At 44.4% G+C, this 22,736-nt stretch overlaps 1 protein-coding gene across 2 annotated transcripts in view; it reads right to left on the reverse strand.

The window, feature by feature from the left end:
* Positions 1-22,736, reverse strand: part of RELL2 (RELT like 2) — a 148,610-nt gene that overhangs the window by 16,953 nt on the left and 108,921 nt on the right. For both annotated transcript variants that reach the window (XM_073568046.1, XM_073568047.1), the window contains exons 5-7: positions 17,600-17,788; positions 15,993-16,405; positions 629-664 (exon numbers count right to left, since the gene is read on the reverse strand). In XM_073568046.1, the coding sequence (XP_073424147.1) occupies positions 629-664; positions 15,993-16,405; positions 17,600-17,788 (638 nt within the window). The remainder of the gene's footprint in view (positions 1-628; positions 665-15,992; positions 16,406-17,599; positions 17,789-22,736) is intronic.

Raw genomic sequence — 22,736 nt, forward strand, 5'->3', positions numbered from 1 at the left:
GTGCACTTTCAGCTTCTCAGCCTCACACTGAATCTCCTTCATACATAGCAGTACTTTCCCTTGATTGACGGGTCGTTTGCCCTGTGCCCTGGTACATGGCCACAGATCGTGACAGACCTGTCACTTAGCCACTGGAGGGTGCGGTTAGGTAGGAAATATAGCGTGAGGCCGAGCAACTAGAAGTGCAGGTTTCATTTATCTATTCCATACGAGTCTTCTGTGGAAAACTAACAAACTTCACATGTGGTCTGCTGTCCACCATCTCCTCTTATATGCCTACAGTGGTAATGCCACCATGAAGTTAATCATCGGGCTCAACAAACTCATGCCATCTACGTAGCCATGACTGCTGAACCCAGTGATTGACTGCAGCTGTGATCATAATGTCACTATTGCAACCACGTCAACATAGACTGTCTGGGGGAAGTGTCAGACCGGCAGCTCTAAATTAATATTCTCAAATTTCCATATAGTTGGATGGAGCAAATGTCAGTCAATAGCAAAATCTGATATAATGTGATGTAGAGGAAGGAATAAATAGGATCACTGGACTTATCTTCAATGTGCTGAATCATAACACACTAAAAGCTTCCAAAATCTCAAAATCAATATCTCTCCAGTGACTTACACATCATTGCTCCCGCGATGAGTTTTCTTTGTTTGCCTGTGGAACAAACAAAATGATAATGGTTATTTCATGATATTAATGTTCAGCTGGTGACAAATCCATTTGTGTCCTACAATGTGACCTTTCAAAGTCTACAACTTATTCAAAAGAGCAACTGGTGTATAGCCCCCAGAGGAGTGTAGGTGACACGGCCCTAAGAGGAGTGTAGGGTGATGGCCCTCCTGCAAAATCTGCAACTGAGCCCCCATCTGCCATCTAAACTACTGATGATGTCAGCCACCAAAGCGTTGGTGCAATTGCTACCTATAATTCTTCTCCTCCTTTTCCGGAATCAAAACCTACTACATTTAGCTTGAAAGATAGATAATGCTGGAAAGGCGATTAATTGGAGTCAAACTTTCATATTTTGGACAGAAGTCATCAGGTACATCTTGGGAATATCCGACTGCCTGTTTCAAGAATTTAGATTGGAACCACCATCGAAGATCTGTAGCATTGCTGGAAAGTCAAGAAGAGAAGCTGACAGATCTGAGGACTACAGTTTTATAATATCATCCAAGGAGGTGAGATGCCAAAAATCAGTAAGACCAGTTTCACACGTCTAACATTCATGGTCTCAGTACAGACCACGCTGTCTGCCTGGTCCATAGGTCTTTTGACCAGAACTCAACAGCCTAAAAGGTCTATGTGAATCTGGCCTAAAGTCAATCAGGATTACTTCCTAAGAGTCTGAAAGAGACTCATATTTTCACAAGGTAGAAAGAGTAAGAGATGGATTGAGGCATGGCTTTCCAGACCAATGAGAGGAACCAAGGCAAAAATGAAATTATGGTTAAATATAAAGTCTGTAAACCTACCTGACAGCAAATGTCACCATCAGGACTAAGTTGATCCCATTTCCTAAGAACTGTAACTAAGCTACCATAAATTCTTTTAATTGTGAAATCGACAAACTCATAAATAATGTCACACTCTTTGTTGACTCCAAATTGTTTGCTGCCCCTTAGCCCCAGTCACTGTCAGGACCGTTTGTTCGTACCTGCTCGGCAACATTACAAGGCAAAACAATATGTCTATAATTCTTTAAAGAAGTTGGAGATCTTTTCTCTGACAAGAATTAATGAGAAATGTGCATTTACTTCATAGGAAGAGTGGACACATAGCTACAGCTGGCCAAATCCAAGTGTTCAATCTACATCAATCTTTTCCATAAGTATGTCTACTGCCATGAAGGAAAATGTTGTCACCAAACATCTCTAGTGCTAAATATGTCAAGAGTACATGTGATCTGGAATAATGAAGTGTATCATGATTATTTGGTACCCCCCAGACATGTCTAACTAGTTATAAAAATCCCCACCTAAAAAAACTTCATGTCTATATAAAAGAAGGTGTCTGCTAGCACTGTACCATAACTATAGAGACAGCCTGGAGAGCAGAAAGACTGCAAAAGAAGACCCCATTTTCAATTCCAGCTTCAGCGGCAAGAATGTGAGTATTATTACATCTAAAAAATGTATGCATGTCCTTTTAAATTATATATGTACTAATGCTTTGTATTATTTTTACATGCAGTATGTCTTCGGAATCGGAATATTCACCATCCCGGCAGGAACTGGCGCAAGCAGACCGTGAGGTGATTATTTTCGTGCGTTTGGTAAGTATATCTGCTGCTTCTCAAAATCTCTAACGTTTGTTGTTTTTTTTTTCAGACATCGTCATCTTCAGCGGACACGACTAGTGAGGGCGAACGGCATGAGCAGACAAGCCAAGTCCCGGTGGTGATACGGAATGTAAGTATCATATGATTTGTAATGTTCTTTATTTTTTATCTTCTATATTTCCTCTTTTCTGGATCCTTTTTGTAACTTTTTATTCACACAAAATTTGAATATTCTAATGAATGTGTTTTGTCTAGGTTCTACAACGGGATGAAGACGTCTACCTGGATAATGAGCACCTTATGTGCCTGGTCAAGGAGCGTGCTCCCTTGTTGGACAGCCGTGACCGGCTGTACAAGGACAATGTGGTGACCCGGCGGCTATTGAATGAGGTGGCCGCAGCGTTGATGGATGGCTGGGACAGCGCCACTGCATCCTCCAAAAAGGCGTTTACAGTAGTATTTCCCTGCTCTGTTATGCCGCAGTGACTATTGTCCTTGATAGCACTGTTGGGTTTCGTGCTAGATATATTCTAGCAGGAAACCCAACAGTGTCATCTGGCTCAACAGTGACTGCTTTGGGTCTTGTATTGCTGTATTGTGCGGCAGTGACTATTGTTCTTGATGGCACTGTTGAGTTTCGTGCTAGATATATTCTAGCAGGAAACCCAACAGTGTCATCTAGTTCAACAGTGACTGCTTTGGGTATTGTATTGCTGTATTGTGCCGCATTGACTCTTGTTCGTGATGGCACTGTTGGGTTTAGTGATAGCATATGTTGTGCATCAAACACAATTGTTAAATGTTGTTTGTTTTTCCAACAGTGGACAAAGTCTGAACACGTTGGCGCTCGATCAAGGACCGCTTCAACAGTGATGTTCGAGCTGAGGGCCAGGTTCGCAGTGGTTCAGCATCAAGGACAAGAACAAGATACCGGTACTATCAAGCGTTGCAGTTCCTACAATCCGGTGGCAAGGACCGGTCTTAAGTATCATAATTTTTTGGTTTTTATTTTTATTAATCTGTGTTTTTCTAATCCACAGCTGATGCTTCTTGTAAAGGCATGATAGTAATGATTTTCCTTTCTTCCACAGCACTTGGAGCAGCACCCTGCAACCTGGCCCTGGAGCGGTTCTTCATCGGACGTCCTCTGACCCGTCCCAGCCATCCGACAGCCAGGAAGCACCTTGCAGGTCAGCCACACAGGCAGCTGGTGACCAGGAAGCTGGTCCATCAGGTTTTCCCCTGTCCCAGGTCTCTGCCATTGGTTATGCGGGCACTACCCGCCAGCGGCAGAGGGCCTTGGACAGGAATGTCTTGAGTTTATGCACTTGAGCGAGGCCTTTAATGCCAGCCTCAAGTCGCTGTCAGACAGAGTGGAAAGCGGTTTTTCACTCATGGAACGTGGTTTTAACCACATAGAATACCGCTTCCATTCTTTCGAACAGCGCCTTGACCGTCTGGAGGCCGACTGTTATGAATGAGTCACCGTAGGAGGCAAAAGCAGAAATACAAGCTAAGTCCAGAAAACCAGAGAAGTTGGCAACTATCAGATTGCAGACCCCTGAACCTATCAACACAACTAGCAGTAGCCGTGGGGGGTTCCTACGATGCCCTAGACCCCTCGATCACAGCCGGAGAAATACATAGGCCTAAAGAAAGAAAGGGGAAATCTAAACTGCCTCAGAGCAGACCCCAAAGCAATAGGCAGCCCCCAACATATAATGACGGTGAAGCAAGATGAAAATACTAACACAGACAGAAAGATAGACTGAGCAAAGACGGGGCCCCAAAACTACCTAGATAGGAAAGGAAAGGAAGGCTGCTGTCTGCAATCTGCCAAAACCCTATCAAAGACATTAGCCAACCAGCTGATATGAAAAAGGCCCTGAAACAGCTAGGCTTCAAAAACTGAATCAGCACTCAGGTATTTTCAGAAGACAGAGCTAAATGAATTCAGCACACCCCAGCAGGGAATGGCAGAAATCCAGAAAAACAAAGCAAAAACAAAGTCAAAGCACAAAAGCAAAAGGCCGAGCAGCAAACCTAGCTTTGGAGGAGCAGGAATTCAGACTGGTCTCCAAGGATCCCACAGAGAAATCACCCGCAGGGCAGAAGGGCGTCGGCAGCATTATATCCAGTCCGTAACTCCACTCAGCCAGTCACAATCATCAGCCTCAGGTGTTTGACAATCAGGCTCACTACCTTTCTTTACCAGAAGAGGGAGTTCCTCGGGCCTCAGTAATGAAGGGGAAAATGAACTCACAACAGTACCTCCCCCTTGAGGAGGGGTCACCGAACCCTCAACTATGCCACCAGGGCGATCAGGGTGAGCCCGATGAAAGGCACGCACCAATCGTTTGGCATGAATATCAGAGGCGGAGACCCAGGAATTATCCTCCTGACCATAACCCTTCCACTTAACCAAATACTCGAGTCTCCGTCTAGCCAGACGGGAATCCAGTACTTTCTCTACCTCATATTCCATGTTACCTTCAACCAATACAGGGTCTGGAGGTGCCACCCCCGGAACAACAGGTTCAACAAACCTCTTCAACAAAGATTTATGGAACACATTATGGATTTTAAATGTGACAGGAAGAGCCAAACGAAAAGAGACCGGATTAATAATCTCCACAATCTTGTAAGGTCCAATAAATCTAGGCTTAAGCTTAGGAGAAGCCACCTTCATAGCAATATTTTTTGATGATAACCACACCATATCACCAACCTTAAACTGGGGACCAATGGTCCTATGTCGGTTGGAAAACCGCTGGGCCTTCTCCTGGGAGAGAGATAACTTATCCACCACTTGGTCCCAGATCTGGTGCATTCTCTCCACCACAGTGTCAACACCTGGGCAGGCAGAGGGCTCCACCTGCCCTGAAGAAAATCGAGGATGAAACCCAAAGTTACAAAAAAAAGGTGACATCAAAGTGGCAGAACTAGCTCTATTATTCAAAGCAAATTCGGCCAAGGGCAAAAATGAAACCCAATCATCCTGATCAGCAGAAATAAAACATCTCAAATATGACTCCAAGGTCTGGTTTGTTCTCTCTGTCTGCCCATTGGTCTGAGGGTGAAAAGCAGAGGAGAAGGACAACTGAATTCCCAGCCTGGAACAGAAAGTTCTCCAAAATCTAGACACAAACTGCACTCCTCTGTCAGATACAATGTTCTCAGGAATCCCGTGCAAACGAACCACCTGTTGTAAAAACAGGGGCACCAACTCAGAGGAAGACGGCAACTTAGGGAGTGGTACAAGATGAACCATCTTAGAGAACCTATCACAAATCACCCAAATAACAGTCATCCTCTGAGAGACAGGCATATCAGAGATTAAATCCATTGAAATATGGGTCCATGGCCTCTTGGGGACAGGCAAAGGCATCAACAACCCACTAGAGCGAGAACACGATTTAGAGCGGGAGCACGTCCCACAGGACTGCACAAAATTCCTGACATCACGAGACAAGGAGGGCCACCAAAAAAACCGACTCACCAGATCTCTAGTACCAAAAATACCTGGATGACCAGCCAAAGCAGAGCAATGAACTTCAGACATCACTCTCTTCTTCCACTGGTCAGGAACATACAACTTTCCACTGGGACAACGCTCAGGTTTGTCCTCCTGGAACTCTTCCAGAGCACGTCTCAAATCGGGCGAGATGGCAGAAAGAACTACCCCTTCGCCTAAGATGGTAGCAGGCTTGGTCACCACAGGAGAATCAGCAAGGAAGGTCCTAGAGAGGGCGTCTGCCTTGACATTCTTTGTTCCAGGAAGAAAAGAAATCACAAAATCAAAACGTGTAAAAAACAAGGCCCACCTAGCCTGTCTAGGGTTCAAGCGCTTAGCCGACTCTAGGTAAATCAAATTCTTGTGCTCAGTGAGGACCACGACTTGATGCTTAGCTCCCTCCAACCAATGTCTCCACTCCTCAAATGCCCATTTCATGGCCAACAGTTCCCTATTCCCCACATCATAGTTACGATCAGATGGAGAGAACTTTCGGGAAAAGAAAGCACAGGGATTCATTTTAGATGTTACAGGATCCTTTTGGGACAAAACAGCTCCTGCACCAATCTCAGAAGCATCCAACTCTACCTGGAATGGAAGTGAGACATCAGGTTGCCGCAAAACCGGGGCGGAGGTGAATCTTCGCTTCAACTCCTGAAAGGAAGAAACAGCCTCCGGAGACTAATTTAACACATCAGCACCCTTTTTAGTCAAATCAGTCAATGGCTTGGCAATACTAGAAAATTTTGCTATAAATTTCCGATAAAAATTAGCAAAACCAAAAAACTTCTGGAGGGCCTTCAAAGAAGTGGGCTGAACCCAGTCGTGAATGGCCTGTACCTTGGCCGGGTCCATTTCAATAGTTGACGGGGACAAAATAAATCCCAAAAAAGAAATCCTCTGTACTCCAAAAAGGCATTTAGATCCCTTGACATACAGGGAATTCTTCCTCAAGATCCGGAACACAGTCCGAATATGTTCCACATGAGAATCCCACTCCTTGGAGAAGATCAAAATATCATCCAGATAGATAATCAAAAATTTATCGACAAAATCTCGGAAAATATCGTTCATGAAGCACTGGAAGACAGAAGGGGCATTAGTGAGCCCAAAAGGCATCACCAGGTACTCAAAATGTCCCTCCGGAGTATTAGACGCCGTCTTCGATTCATCCCCATGCTTAATGCGAATAAGATTATACGCCCCCCTGAGGTCAAGCTTGGTAAACCAGCAAGCACCTTTAACTCTGGAGAACAGATCAGAAATCAAGGGTAACGGATACTGATATTTAACAGTAATTTTGTTGATGGCACGACAATCAATACAAGGTCTTAATGATCCATCCTTTTTGGCTACAAAAAAAAAATCGGCACCCAAGGGTGACGAGGATGGTCTAATATGACCCTTCTCCAACGCCTCCTTAATATAGGATCGCATAGCCTCGTGCTCGGGTACAGATAAATTGAAGAGCCGACCCTTGGGAAATTTACACCCCGGGCTCAGTTCAATTGCACAGTCATAACTCCTATGAGGAGGCAGAGACGCAGACTCATTCTCACTAAATACATCATAAAAGTCTGCCAAATAATCAGGAACATCATGCGACTGAGGAGAGGTGGAAAACACTGGAGCCTCACTAAAGGCACACCGACAACCCCAACTCACCACAGACACACCCCAGAACAACAGTATCATGCAGATTATGCAACACCAGAAATCTGCAATTTTCTGATGGTCTGGGGCGACCCGCATTACCACCTGGGTCCAAAACTGGGGTTTATTTTTAGCCAAGGGAGTAGCATCAATTCCCCTCAATTCCCCTCAAAGGGATAGGCATCTGCAGAGGTGTCATCGGAAATCCACAACGTTTAGCAAAATCCAAGTCCATTAGGTTTAGGGCTGCTCCCGAATCCACAAACGCCTTGGCGGAAAATGTGGACAGGGAGCAGATCAGAGTAATAGCCAGAAGAAACTTAGGTTGAACACCCCCAACAGAAAACGTGTGTGCAAAGCGTTTCTCTCGTTTGGGACAGACAGAAATAATATGCGAGGCATCTCCACAGAAAAAACACAACTTATTACGCCTTCTGAACTCCTGACGCTGCTCTCTGGAAAAAACTCTATCACATTGCATAGGTTCAGACATTTGTTCAACAGGTGGCAACACCTCTCATGCAGCTTTGCGTTCGCGCAAACGCCGATCAACCTGAATGGCTAATGACATAGAATCGTCAAGACCAGAGGGAACAGGAAATCCCACCATAGTATCTTTTACGGCTTCTGACAACCCCTTCCGAAAGAGAGCAGCCAAGGCATTATCATTCCAGGTAGTAAGTACTGCCCACTTTCGGAATTTTTGACAGTACAATTCTGCAGAATCACGACCCTGGCTCCATGCCAGCAGGGTCTTTTCAGCCTGATCAATGGCATTAGGTTCGTCATACAACAACCCCAAAGCTTGAAAGAATGCGTTCACATTAGTCAGAATAGGATCATCTGGTTTCAAAGAAAACGCCCAATCCTGGGGATCGCCACGCAGCAAAGAGATGACAATTTTAACCTGCTGCGCGGAGCTCCCTGACGAGTTAGGCTTCAAGGCAAAAAATAATTTACAATTATTTTTGAAATTCAAAAATTTAGACCGATCCCCAAAAAATACATCAGGTGTAGGAATCTTTGGTTCAGCAGCATGTGAATGAGCAAGGTAGGCGGAAATTCCCCGCACTTCTGCAGCGAGCTGCTCCACACGATCAGACAATTGCTTTATCTCCATTGAGAGAAAAAAAAAATTCCCCCTACGGCCTCAGAGATATAGAGGAAAAAATATACACACTTTTTTTTTTTTCCTTTTTATACAATTCTTTCCTGCTATTGAGTACCCTAGGATCTGCGGTATGGCGGGTGATTCTGTTATGAATGAGTCACCGTAGGAGGCAAAAACAGAAATACAAGCTAAGTCCAGAAAACCAGAGAAGTTGGCAACTATCAGATTGCAGACCCCTGAACCTATCAACACAACTAGCAGTAGCCGTGGGGGGTTCCTACGATGCCCTAGACCCCTCGATCACAGCCAGAGAGATACATAGGCCTAAAGAAAGAAAGAGGAAATCTAAACTGCCCCAGAGCAGACCCCAAAGCAATAGGCAGCCCCCAACATATAATGACGGTGAAGCAAGATGAAAATACTAACACAGACATAAAGATAGACTGAGCAAAGACGGGGCCCCAAAACTACCTAGATGGGAAAGGACAGGAAGGCTGCTGTCTGCAATCTGCCAAAACCCTGTCAAAGACATTAGCCAACCAGCTGATATGAAAAAGGCCCTGAAGCAACTAGGCTTCAAAAACTGAATCAGCACTCAGGTATTTTCAGAAGAGAGAGCTAAATGAATTCCGCACACCCCAGCAGGGAATGGCAGAAATCCAGAAAAACAAAGCAAAAACAAAGTCAAAGCACAAAAGCAAAAGGCCGAGCAGCAAACTTAGCTTTGGAGGAGCAGGAATTCAGACTGGTCTCCAAGGATCCCACAGAGAAATCACCCGCAGGGCAGAAGGGCGTCGGCAGCATTATATCCAGTCCGTAACTCCACTCAGCCAGTCACAATCATCAGCCTCAGGTGATTGACAATCAGGCTCACTACCTTTCTTTACCAGAAGAGGGAGTTCCTCGGGCCTCAGTAATGAAGGGGAAAATGAACTCACAACAGCCGACCTCAACAGACCAGTGCACCATTTTTTTTAGTAAGATTGAAAAGGGCATGGCAGAACACCTTAGTCCTGAGCAACAGCTGAGTGTGCTGCAGGTCTGCAACAATGATTTCTTGCTGGCTATGCAGCATAATCGGTACGGGCAGCAGTCAGTGGTGTCATTTCCAACTGTGCCACCATTGACTCGCTTCACCTCACTACCGACTTGTGCAGCATACCACTGCACGGACACCTCTATTCAAAGCCAGGACACCCACCATTACACCACAAGTCTGAGTGCTGCTGGTCACTTCACCGACACCACCATGGCAAGCGCTGCTCCTGTCTAGAGCACCACCGCCACCCCCATGCATGCTTGGAGCACAGCCACAGTAACCACTCCTCAATCGTGGAACAGCCCTGCCGCAAACACTACAACATGTAGCCCTGCCACCACCACTCCGCAAACCTGGACCATCACTGCCGCCACCAGTCCTCCTGCAAGGACGAGCACTGCCACCGCCACCACAGAGCATCAGCAGCAGCAGCAGCATGCACAGCAGCAGGCACAGCAGCAGACGGGGGACCCACATTCCTTATTTGCCCCAAGTTCCAGGCAGCGCCAACAATCAAGGCGGGCATTGGGCCCAAGTAGGTCCAGGCAGACCAGTTTAAGGAGACAAACAGTTAGGACCACTGTAGCTGAACCTCTGTTCTCTCCTCCTAGTGTGTCTAATTCCATTCCCATAACTGGACTCCCTTCCCCCACATGTTTTGTTGCCCCTTCCCCTAGAACACCTTCATCGGCTAGGAGCTGTTCATCTTCACTGCACATCCCCAACTTGCAACCATCTGCCCCCAAACGCAGAAAAAAATAAAGTTTTTTATAATTTTTTTGGTTAAAAATAAATTTAAATTTCTGGTTCACCATAACAAAGTTTGATTAATGTTTTTGGCGGCGCCTACACACACTGCGCCGTACACACAATGCGACTTAAACTTTGCAAGGTGTCATAAAAAGTGTTTTGAGGATTGGCTGTTTTTACCATCCTCAATTCACTTATTGTGATACTAGGCAAGGGGGATTATTGATATACCTTGTAATTAACAACATACTCTTATTACGTGTGTGTTGAATCTACTGATGGGTAAAATACACGTCATATGTTAAATACCAAGGCCTAGTATACTAACTAGAGTTGACCGACTAGGATCTGGTTTCATGAAACACAAACTGGTGAAACTCGGGCAAAAAAAAGTCGAGTTTCATTCGAAACCCTACCACAATGTTAATGGGAAATAAAAGTCGGCATTGAGCGGATTACATTAATCCACTCAATGCAGACTTTTATTCCCCATTGACTTGCATTGGGGTCGGGTTTTGAACGAAACTCCGACTTTTTTTCCACCAGTCGGACCAGTTTCATTTGAAACTAATTTGGTTTCATGAAACCCGATCCTACCAAAGTCGCTCAACTCTAATCATAACTATTTATCAATCATGACCTGGTTAATACACATATCATATTTAACCTGCAGCGTTGCTTACGTACCAATATATTTCACGCAGACTAGCGATGCTGCAGTTTAACTCATGTGTATTTACCTGCCCAGGTGTGAGAACATCATGAATTCACAGGTATACATGGGAAGTTTTTTATTTTATTGGAGTGTAAAAAACATAGTGCACTCGGTACTGGTAGGAAAACAGGTTTTTTATTAACATACACACACGAAAACATTTTTACACCATTTCATCTTGCCAGTGCACCTGTCCTACATTAGAGATAAAGTAGACCGCAAATTGGTCCCTCATTTGGCCAACTTCAACGGATGACCTGAGAGGGTGCTGAGTGAATTCAGGCAATGGGTCAGGAGCAGCATCATCAAGTTCACAGGTCGGGTGCTCTTTAACCATCACAAAATTATGTAGAGCCACATATGCCTTCACCACCTCATCCACTGTTTCAAGTTTAAGATTAATGGCTGTGCTGAGAATTCGCCATCTGGAGTCAAGAATCCCAAAAGCACACTCTACAGTTCTTCTGGCCCTGGTCAGACTGTAATTAAAGATTTTTTGGGTGTGGTCCAAGTCACGGCTGGAGTAGGGTTTCAGTAAGTTTGCGCACATTTGAAAAGCCTCATCCCGAACCATTACAAAGGGCAGTGGCGGAGCTTCGGTGTGGGGAAGAGGCCGTGGAATAGGGAAATTAAATTGGTTGCCATACAACCTCCGGCCCATGTCTGAGTTTTTAAAAGCCTGGGAGTCATTACCACGGCCAAATGCTCCAATGTCCACTGCTACAAACATACATCCGGCATCCACAATGGCCATGAGTACTATTGAAAAGTACTTTTTGTAATTATAGTACTCAGATCCAGTTCTTTTGGGTTTGATGATCCGTATGTGTTTACCATCAACAGCTCCCAAACAGTTGGGGAAATTGCAGACTGTCCAGAATTTGTCAGCAATTTCCATCCACTTTTCAGCGGTGGGCAGGGGCATAAATTCGGGACAAAGAACGTTCCAGAGAGCCCGGCAGGTGTCCGCAACAATTCCAGACAAGGTAGAGATTCCAATACGGTACTGGAAGTGTAGTGAAGATAGGGTCTCTCCAGTCGCCAGGAATCTGCGAAACAGAGAAAGAAATAAAATTAATATTTCTGTATATGGTTTTTTAAAACTATAAAATAAAAAATTAGTACATTCACGAAAAATAATTAGCCCAGGTTTTGAATAGTACATGTAAAAAAAAAACCATCAGACCCCACCCATTGGTTTTTAAATATTACGTACCGTAATGTCACCAGGAGCCGTTCCTCAGGAGGAATCGCACGACGGAGCTGTGTGTCCTGTCTCCGGATGGATTCTTGGACACGAGCAAGCAAATCCCTGAAGCTTTCTTGGGACATCCGGATATAATCTGTAAATTACTCTGGGTTTGCCTGGAGCTCACTGTAGAGGGTGTGGTACGCCCCACGGCTCTCCCGGAGTTCAACAGTCGGATGTATCCACATACGCCGCCGCTGCCGTCTTCGCTGTCTCTCTGTCTTCCTTTGTTCATGGCAAGCAACTGCATAAGCCTGAGCCATCGCGATGTCCAAATCCAAGTTGAAGTGAAAACTCTTCCAGCGCATATCCATGTTGACACGAGAAAAATCAAGTAAATGTGAAGAATACTGTAGACAGGGTCTATATATTAACATACCACACCGCCACTGACGTCCCATTGGTCGTGTGTGTTGCAAGATTGTTATCTAGATTTTTTTTGGGTGAGGACAAACAATGTGCAAAAAAACGCAAACGCGCTAAAAACGCATACAAACGCTGCGTTTTTTCCTGCATGCGCATAAAAATGCTTGAAAAAAATGCAGCGTTTGTATGCGTTTTTTTCATGCGTTTGTGTGCGCAAAAAATGCACTGCCAAAAAACGCAAGTGTGAAAGTAGCCTTACCAATGGACACCAAAAAAACGCATGCGCAAAAAAACCGCATACATGCGCACGCCAATGCGCACGTATGCGCACCCATAGACCATAATGGTAATTTTTGGCGCAAAACGTGGGCATGCGGTTTTTTAAGTGGTTGGGCGGACCAAAAAATGCAACGTGTAGCGTCTGGAAATTAAGGACGCACGTCATAAAAAAAGCAGCTCACGAAAAACGCATACGTGCGCATGCCAACGCGCACGTATGCGCACCCATGTTAAATATAGGGGAAAAACGCATGCGCACGTATGCGCAAAAACGCAGCACAAAAAAATTGCAAATGTGAAACCAGCCTAAGAGACTTAGTATAAAATAATACATCTCACGCTATGGCAGTAAGGAGAAAGGAAACATCAGCTTGTTGCCTATCACAACAGTTTTTCTAATAAATTTTGCCCTGCAATGTAAATAGATTTTCTAAATTTTACGTATAAGGTGTCTCTAATTAGTTAAAAAATATCCATGTGTCTATCTCCTGCTTGAATTTCTTTATTTTTAATCAATCATTTGTCCTCCTGAGCAATATAATTTTTTTAACCACTGTTATTTTTGGAATAAAATACTTGCCCAAAAGATTAAGTAATAACTCAGCCAACAAAATCACCAAAGCTCAAAACTGAAGCCTGCAACGTCTACGAAAGGTCACCCGAAGTGCTAATCACTATCTGCTTTCTCCGGTTCTCCTCTGAGTGTTTGGAAAGCCATTAAAAGCCATTAGTATCTGAAGATACAATGCAGTGAGCTAAGTGTTTTGGCTGAATCCCAGAACATTGCAGCTCTTTCATTCAGCAGTTTACATTACACATTCAAGAAAGGTGACACCACCAAAGAGGCCCTGAAGAACGACCACCGGGCTATATGGAATCGCATCGGATATCAAAGCTCCATTCAAATGTTTGACAATGACAAACCAGAACCGACCGATTCTACTGGTAACAAGTCAGCAGAGCTTTTCTGTTTCCTATATCTCCAGAGGAATAGATTTATTTTGAGCTCTGAAATTAGCTGTAATAATATTGGGTGGTCTTACCATACAAAGCTAGTCAATCAGGCCCCTGTAGAAGTAGATTTCTGAAGATAATCCCATTTCACTTTACTGAGTAACACCTCCCTCACATCTACATGTCTTCAGTATATGTGGCATCCGTTTTTACATGTACAAGAGACACATATTCACACATTCCCATTGTAACCAATGGGGCTGCGCACATGTCGCGTTTTCACACGGACCATGTGTGCGTGTGATCCACATGTAAACATGCTCATTTTTTTCAGGCAGCATGGATGACAAGGGTCAATGAAAGTCTATGAGTCCATGTAAACACGTACAGATAGATATGTGATTTGCTACTTCTGGGGCGGCTGTGGGCTGGAATTTTTAGACTGGGAAGGGCTCAATAATCAGGAAACTCCACAGCCTGATATCAGCTCACAGCTGTCTGCTTTACCTTTGCTGGATCCCAAAAATACGGGGGGGGGACCAGCTACAAGCTCTCCAGTCAGACCATCAAAATGAGCTCGCTGATGGAATCTTGAAGAGCTGAAAACACTGGCCTACTGGCCCCACCATAACTGTTGTCCCAACTTCACCGCTATCCACATCCTCAGGATGCAAATAGCAGTGAATAAAATGGTGGAGGAGGGATCCGCTGTCTCTTTCTTACATCATTCAGCATGTGCAACTCAGCAGACTTGTCTGCTGTGTGTCGCATTAGTGCACACAGAAAAGACTGGAGCGGTTCGCAGAGGGAATGGGAGCGAGGTGACTGTGGTATATGTGGGGGTTCATACTGTATATAGGGTGGCTGCATGGGGGCTGATACTGTATACAAGGGACTGTGTGTGGGCTCATGATGTGTATAGGGGACTATGTGGGCACTCATGTTGTATATAGGCAGGGCTGTGTGTGGACTTAATGTTTATAGGGGGCTCTGTGAGGGCTCATGCTGTATATGGGGAGTGTTCATACTGTTCATAAGGGGCTTTGTGAGTGTTCATACTGTATGTGGGGTCTATGATCTATGAGGTGTTGAGATAGTCGACACCTATAAGTACCTTGGTGTGATCCTCAATAATAAGCTTTACTGGGCCCATCACTTGGATGCAGTGTACAGGAAGGGCCACAGTAGGCTTTATCTGCTCAGAAGGCTGAGAGCCTACGGAGTTAGGGGGGCACTCCTTACATCCTTCAACTCTGTTGTGGCATCAGTCATCTTCTTTGGTGTGGCGTGCTGGGGTAGTGGCATATCAACCAGGGACAGGAATAGGCTGGACAAACTGATTAGATGGGCCAGCTCTGTCCTGGGATGCCCCCTTGACCCAGTTCAGGAGGTAGGCGACAGGAGGATACTGGCCAAGGTGAGCTACATGGTGCAGAATGATTCCCATCCCATGCATGAGACCGTGACAAAGATGTGCAGTACTGTCAGTGACCGGCTACTTCATCCTAAATGTGAGAGGGAGCGCTATCGAAAGTCCTTCCTTTCTGCTGCAGTTATGCTGTATAACCAGCACTGTCCAAAACGGAGAGCGACCCAAACAGTGAACTGATAGATCCAAAGTTGTGATAGTCCGGTTATATCTTTTTGTTTCGTATATGTACCTACCTACTGTCAATGTAATGCCTTTATGCATCTGTATCTGTACTTGTTCCTGCCTTGCTGCTGTAATGCTCTGAATTTCCCCATGGTGGGACGATTAAAGGATTATCTTATCTTTCTTATCTTATGTGTGGGACCACACTGTGCATAGGGGCTGTGTGTGGCCTCATACTGAATACAGGGGGCTGTGTGCAGGCTCATACGGTATACGGGGGTGTTAGCATACTTAATTGTGCTCAATATTTAGGAATACAATTAATATTAATGATAATTATAATTAATATGTTATTATTAATATTGAGCAAAATTAATTTCAGTTTATTGGTTCGTTCTTCCACAACAGTCAGTCTCTCATATGGTCGTGAAAATTAATTGCCCACCCCTATCTATACACAGTATTATGACACACTACCTGTATTTCCCGAATTTTCTCCTTTTGCTCCTTTTTTCTGGCCTTGCCCTCTTAACTGAAGCATGCCTATCCTTTCCCGCTGTGCAGTTGTCTGCTCCGGAGCGCTACTCCTCCTGTCTTTGGCTCCTTTGCTCTTGGATACACTTCTTTCAGCCATCTCCTCTAGATGGTCATGTCCATTGATGTTGATCACCGCATCCTTGACCTCAGACTTCGCCAATCCCACCAACTCTGGTCCATTTTGTGAGAGCCCTTGCGTCTCAAAAGCTTGCTGTAGTTTGATTCCATTTTTAGTTCTCGCTTCCGGCTGGCCATCTGCATCTTTGTCAAAAGAAATGGGATCGCTGGAGATGTTTTGGTCATCCTGAGCCCCTTGAAGACCCGACTTCTTTCCGATATGAGTAACTCTGAATCTACAAAGACCGAAACACAGCAATAAAATGATCAAACATTATTTATAATCCCCCAAAACATATAGAAATGTATAATCCGATCTATTGTATAAGTATTCACATCAAGGGGTAGAGACTTGTCCTCCAAAATGTATTTTCAGAATATTCTGGTAACTATTGCAAACTTACTTATTCCTTTCACAAATGGGGAACTGGAGCTAAGTGCATGGAAGAAACAGGGGGGCTTAGACTTTTCTCAGTATCTTACTGGCATATTGATCATATTTTTATAAAAGTGAATTACAGCAGAAAAGCTTTTTGCAAGCACATAAAGTGTGTTGATTATATAATGCGCTAATCAATAAATCATTTTGCAGCTGCATAATTTAATTTATGACATAATTGTTGAAATGGATTATAAATGTAGTTACAAAGTGATCTCCAAAGTGGAAAGTAGCCTGTCTGATATTGTAGAGAGGAACTATTCACTTAAAGGGGTAGTCCACTAACACCTGACAACCTGACGGATCAGCTTTTATCACCTCCGGTGGCAGCTAGATGCAAACACTCTTCAGAGCAGAAAACCACAGCTCGGTAGGCATATTTTCATTCCAAGTGCGACCAATGTTATTCTATGGGGGGCTTGCACATGACCCATTTTTTTCCTTGGACCAACCCGATCCAAGGAAAAAAATCTCAGCATGCCCAAGTTGGTTTTGGTTACTGGATCGCACTCGGCCAAGCAAGTCAATGAGTATACTATGCAAATCATTTTCACATTTTTCACAGAATGGAGATTTTTTTTTCCATCTTCTCCTTATCAGATCACACTGTGATCTCTCAGATGAGAGAAATACTGTCTTGTGACCCCGACCTTAGTAAGTTTCACCTATACCACCATTTCCTACATCACTAGATTCAACTATGCCTAAAAACCGTATTAAAAATATATCATACTAATATTTTGCAATCATGTAATATCTTTTTTAAGTCGGGGTGAACTAGTTTTGCTTTTCTTTACATAGAAGCTAAAACTCACTGCACAATATATATATTTTTTGGGCAACTAACAGTTTATATCTGGTCTTTTAGGGGTCTATGACTATGAACATTATAGATTTGAACCGTTCACTTGAAACTTCATCTCTGTCTACCACATTGGGAGGCCGCTAAAATATCAGCAGCTATTCTATTACTTCTGTAAGCAGACGATACCTTCCAACAGAGAATACTGTGACCTCTCCTGGATGCGGTTTTCCCTTGCTGTCCTTTGATCGGCCCATACGGTGTAGCAGACTTCTCTTCTTCCGTGTACAATGAATACAGGGAGCTTGTGTGGATCCAAGATGTACTGTGTGGTGATGAGGCGGTCCGGCATCCTGGCTTTCACGATGTGGACATAAACTGGTAAAATGTAGATAACAGAGAAAGATGACCCATCGATTCTCAGCAAATGACTCATTTAGACGGACCAATAGTCAAGAGCTTGGTAGAATATTCATTAGGTAATTATCAGCTTATGAAAGCAATCTATAAAAGCGCAAAACTCTTTTATTCCTTGCATGACTGGTCAGGTGATTGAACCATTCATGCACGGAATAAAAATTAATTCTCGGCAGCACATCCTCCTGTGAGAACTGGAGATGTGCTGCCAAGAACAATGATATTCTATTTGTACAGAACGATAACAATGATAGAATTTGGGTCTGCTTCTCAAAACAAGCTAGTAAACGACCACTAATAGGCTGTCATGGGCACTTGGTCTAAACTTCAAAAAATTATTATGGGTTGTGTGAGGCAGTGACCCCTGTTACAGCTAGGGGGACGCTTATGTTTTCTCCATGATGCGCATGGAGGCGTATTGAGGCTCTGGGAATGCATTGCGGTCAGGCGTAGCTGGGATTGCAATGGGGAAGCAGTGACCGATGTCACTGGTAGGGGTCGCTGTGTAGTCCCCCAAGGATATGCACGGGGGTATATGAAGACCATAGGTGTATATGGCAGTCATGGGCATAGTTGTGACTGCAATGCAGACTCATAATAAAAGTAAGTGTTTAGTCTAGGATATGTTAGAGTCCAAGACAGAGGTAGGGAAAACCTGCTCTGGATGTTGTGTTTGAAACAGATTGCAGTATGATAGTGTTGCAGCCTGTACCATTCTGGATCCAGGTTTTCCATGTGGCTGCAAGCCACAGGTTGCTGTGTTAAAAATGATGCAGGAAAGAGTTAGTGAGATCTGAGGAGTTCTGAATGAGTCTCAGGTGTGTCAGGGCAAGTGTGAGTTGGTGCTTCTTGCTGTGCACAGCAGTTGGTGTGCAGAGCACAGGACAGAGTGGAGCCAATATGCCTGGCACTGACAGCGTACACAGTGATGCAAGTCATCCATAGTAACTGGTCTCAGATGTGGACAGTCCTGTGCCTGGAGGTGAACTGGAGGTGGATGTCCTGTGCCCGAAAGAGGACTGACGTGTAACTATTGCAAAACAGGTGGATATGGTGCACCGCTGCTATCCGGAGGATATCCTGGACTGTGTACAGCTGTAAGTAGAGACTGTGATACATGCGGTGCAGGACACCCATGGGAACTAGTCAGAGGAGGACTAGCGTGTGTAGTGACTTCAATCTAAAGGATGCTGTGTACTATGAACTGGTGTGAACTGAACACTGATAATATGCACTGAAGTTATATGCAATTGTGTGAATTTGGACTTTTATATGTGAAGACAACACATTAAAAAGACTTTTGTGTTTGAATTTTGTGGGTCACTGCCTCTTCACTGCGTACGGTGCTACTGCTGCCTTACAGTTGGGACAAGAAGATCCCAACCTGGAATTCCCCCCAGCCCGTATCCTAAAATACTTCAAATCCCCTCTTAATATTCTCTTCTCTATCATTCCCATTGCATCTTGTATCGAAAGATAAGAATAAAAGAGGGAGAGATAATGGAAAACTGAACTAGAGATCAGCCCCTCTCATTTTAACGGACCCCAAACTGGTTGTAAGGTGCCTGATTGCAGAAAGGGCTCTTCCTCGCAACCCTCTCTGCAACAGGAGACTGGGAGCTCTCAGCCATGGCCATAAAATATAGTTAAGTATCACCCTATGAAAAGGAACAGAAAATCAGTAATCTGATTCTATGGTCCGTACACGAACTATGATCCAAATATGAAACATCACCTTTAAATTTGTGGAAGAAAACAGGAATTCTTGCATCGTGATCTGCCCTTGAAACTCGAAAGCAAATTCATTTTCTGCCTATTAATAGTCTTTGCCTCAAAGCTCCATAGTCCAGCAATGACCATGTCTAAAATACTATTCTTAACAATATTGCCTCATACTGGGAAAAAGGAAATGTTAGGAGTCAGGAAAAATCTCCTGTTGTGCTTACGGCAACTGCAATAATACAGTATTTTTCCAAGCAAGGCTAAAAAACCTCAGTAGGTAACTTTTTTTCATGGTTATTTTATTGGGTTGGGTTTGAGTAATTCTTCAAAACAGAAAAAAAAAAATCACAAAAAAAAGAAATAGTTTCTAAATATTTTCTAAAAGGCTACATTGTGAAGCTTTATAGATCGTTAGCCGTGTCCTGGATAACCATGACCCAAAGTAAGTAGTATAAAGGAAAAGTGATATTTGCACTTAATACACATTGGATTAAAGAAGATCAAACTCATATTTTGGCAGGACCAGATGGCCATCCGAGGCACATATGGTCCTCTCAACTCTCCTCCGACAAACGATGTCAAAGGAGTTTGAATGTAATGGAGTAGGAATTGTTATGAATGAGTCACCGTAGGAGGCAAAAGCAGAAATACAAGCTAAGTCCAGAAAACCAGAGAAGTTGGCAACTATCAGATTGCAGACCCCTGAACCTATCAACACAACTAGCAGTAGCCGTGGGGGGTTCCTACGATGCCCGGTCTAGACCCCTCGATCACAGCCGGAGAAATACATAGGCCTAAAGAAAGAAAGGGGAAATCTAAACTGCCCCAGAGCAGACCCCAAAGCAATAGGCAGCCCCCAACATATAATGACGGTGAAGCAAGATGAAAATACTAACACAGACAGAAAGATAGACTGAGCAAAGACGGGCCCCCAAAACTACCTAGACAGGAAAGGACAGGAAGGCTGCTGTCTGCAATCTGCCAAAACCCTATCAAAGACATAAGCCAACCAGCTGATATGAAAAAGGCCCTGAAGCAGCTAGGCTTCAAAAACTGAATCAGCACTCAGGTATTTTCAGAAGACAGAGCTAAATGAATTCAGCACACCCCAGCAGGGAATGGCAGAAATCCAGAAAAACAAAGCAAAAACAAAGTCAAAGCACAAAAGCAAAAGGCCGAGCAGCAAACCTAGCTTTGGAGGAGCAGGAATTCAGATTGGTCTCCAAGGATCCCACAGAGAAATCACCCGCAGGGCAGAAGGGCGTCGGCAGCATTATATCCAGTCCGTAACTCCACTCAGCCAGTCACAATCATCAGCCTCAGGTGTTTGACAATCAGGCTCACTACCTTTCTTTACCAGAAGAGGGAGTTCCTCGGGCCTCAGTAATGAAGGGGAAAATGAACTTACAACAGTACCTCCCCCTTGAGGAGGGGTCACCGAACCCTCAACTATGCCACCAGGGCGATCAGGGTGAGCCCGATGAAAGGCACGCACCAATCGTTTGGCATGAATATCAGAGGCGGAGACCCAGGAATTATCCTCCTGACCATAACCCTTCCACTTAACCAAATACTGGAGTCTCCGTCTAGCCAGACGGGAATCCAGTACTTTCTCTACCTCATACTCCATGTTACCTTCAACCAATACAGGGTCTGGAGGTGCCACCCCCGGAACAACAGGTTCAACAAACCTCTTCAACAAAGATTTATGGAACACATTATGGATTTTAAATGTGACAGGAAGAGCCAAACGAAAAGAGTCCGGATTAATAATCTCCACAATCTTGTAAGGTCCAATAAATCTAGGCTTAAGCTTAGGGGAAGCCACCTTCATAGCAATATTTTTTGATGATAACCACACCATATCACCAACCTTAAACTGGGGACCAATGGTCCTATGTCGGTTGGAAAACCGCTGGGCCTTCTCCTGGGAGAGAGAGAACTTATCCACCACTTGGTCCCAGATCTGGTGCATTCTTTCCACCACAGTGTCAACACCTGGGCAGGCAGAGGGCTCCACCTGCCCTGAAGAAAATCGAGGATGAAACCCAGTTACAAAAAAAAGGTGACATCAAAGTGGCAGAACTAGCTCTATTATTCAAAGCAAATTCGGCCAAGGGCAAAAATGAAACCCAATCATCCTGATCAGCAGAAATAAAACATCTCAAATATGACTCCAAGGTCTGGTTTGTTCTCTCTGTCTGCCCATTGGTCTGAGGGTGAAAAGCAGAGGAGAAGGACAACTGAATTCCCAGCCTGGAACAGAAAGTTCTCCAAAATCTAGACACAAACTGCACTCCTCTGTCAGATACAATGTTCTCAGGAATCCCGTGCAAACGAACCACCTGTTGTAAAAACAGGGGCACCAACTCAGAGGAAGACGGCAACTTAGGGAGTGGTACAAGATGAACCATCTTAGAGAACCTATCACAAATCACCCAAATAACAGTCATCCTCTGAGAGACAGGCATATCAGAGATGAAATCCATTGAAATATGGGTCCATGGCCTCTTGGGGACAGGCAAAGGCATCAATAACCCACTAGAGCGAGAACACGATTTAGACCGGGAGCACGTCCCACAGGACTGCACAAAATTCCTGACATCACGAGACAAGGAGGGCCACCAAAAAAACTGACTCACCAGATCTCTAGTACCAAAAATACCTGGATGACCAGCCAAAGCAGAGCAATGAACCTCAGACATCACTCTCTTCTTCCACTGGTCAGGAACATACAACTTTCCACTGGGACAACGCTCAGGTTTGTCCTCCTGGAACTCTTCCAGAGCACGTCTCAAATCGGGCGAGATGGCAGAAAGAACTACCCCTTCGCCTAAGATGGTAGCAGGCTTGGTCACCACAGGAGAATCAGCAAGGAAGCTCCTAGAGAGGGCGTCTGCCTTGACATTCTTTTTTCCAGGAAGAAAAGAAACCACAAAATCAAAACGTGTAAAAAACAAGGCCCATCTAGCCTGTCTAGGGTTCAAGCGCTTAGCCGACTCTAGGTAAATCAAATTCTTGTGGTCAGTGAGGACCACGACTTGATGCTTAGCTCCCTCCAACCAATGTCTCCACTCCTCAAATGCCCATTTCATGGCCAACAGTTCCCTATTCCCCACATCATAGTTACGTTCAGATGGAGAGAACTTTCGGGAAAAGAAAGCACAGGGATTCATTTTAGATGTTA

Source organism: Dendrobates tinctorius, unplaced genomic scaffold (genome assembly GCF_039654945.1).
Source record: "Dendrobates tinctorius isolate UK_male_01 unplaced genomic scaffold, ASM3965494v1 ptg000020l, whole genome shotgun sequence".
Classification (NCBI taxonomy): domain Eukaryota; kingdom Metazoa; phylum Chordata; class Amphibia; order Anura; family Dendrobatidae; genus Dendrobates; species Dendrobates tinctorius.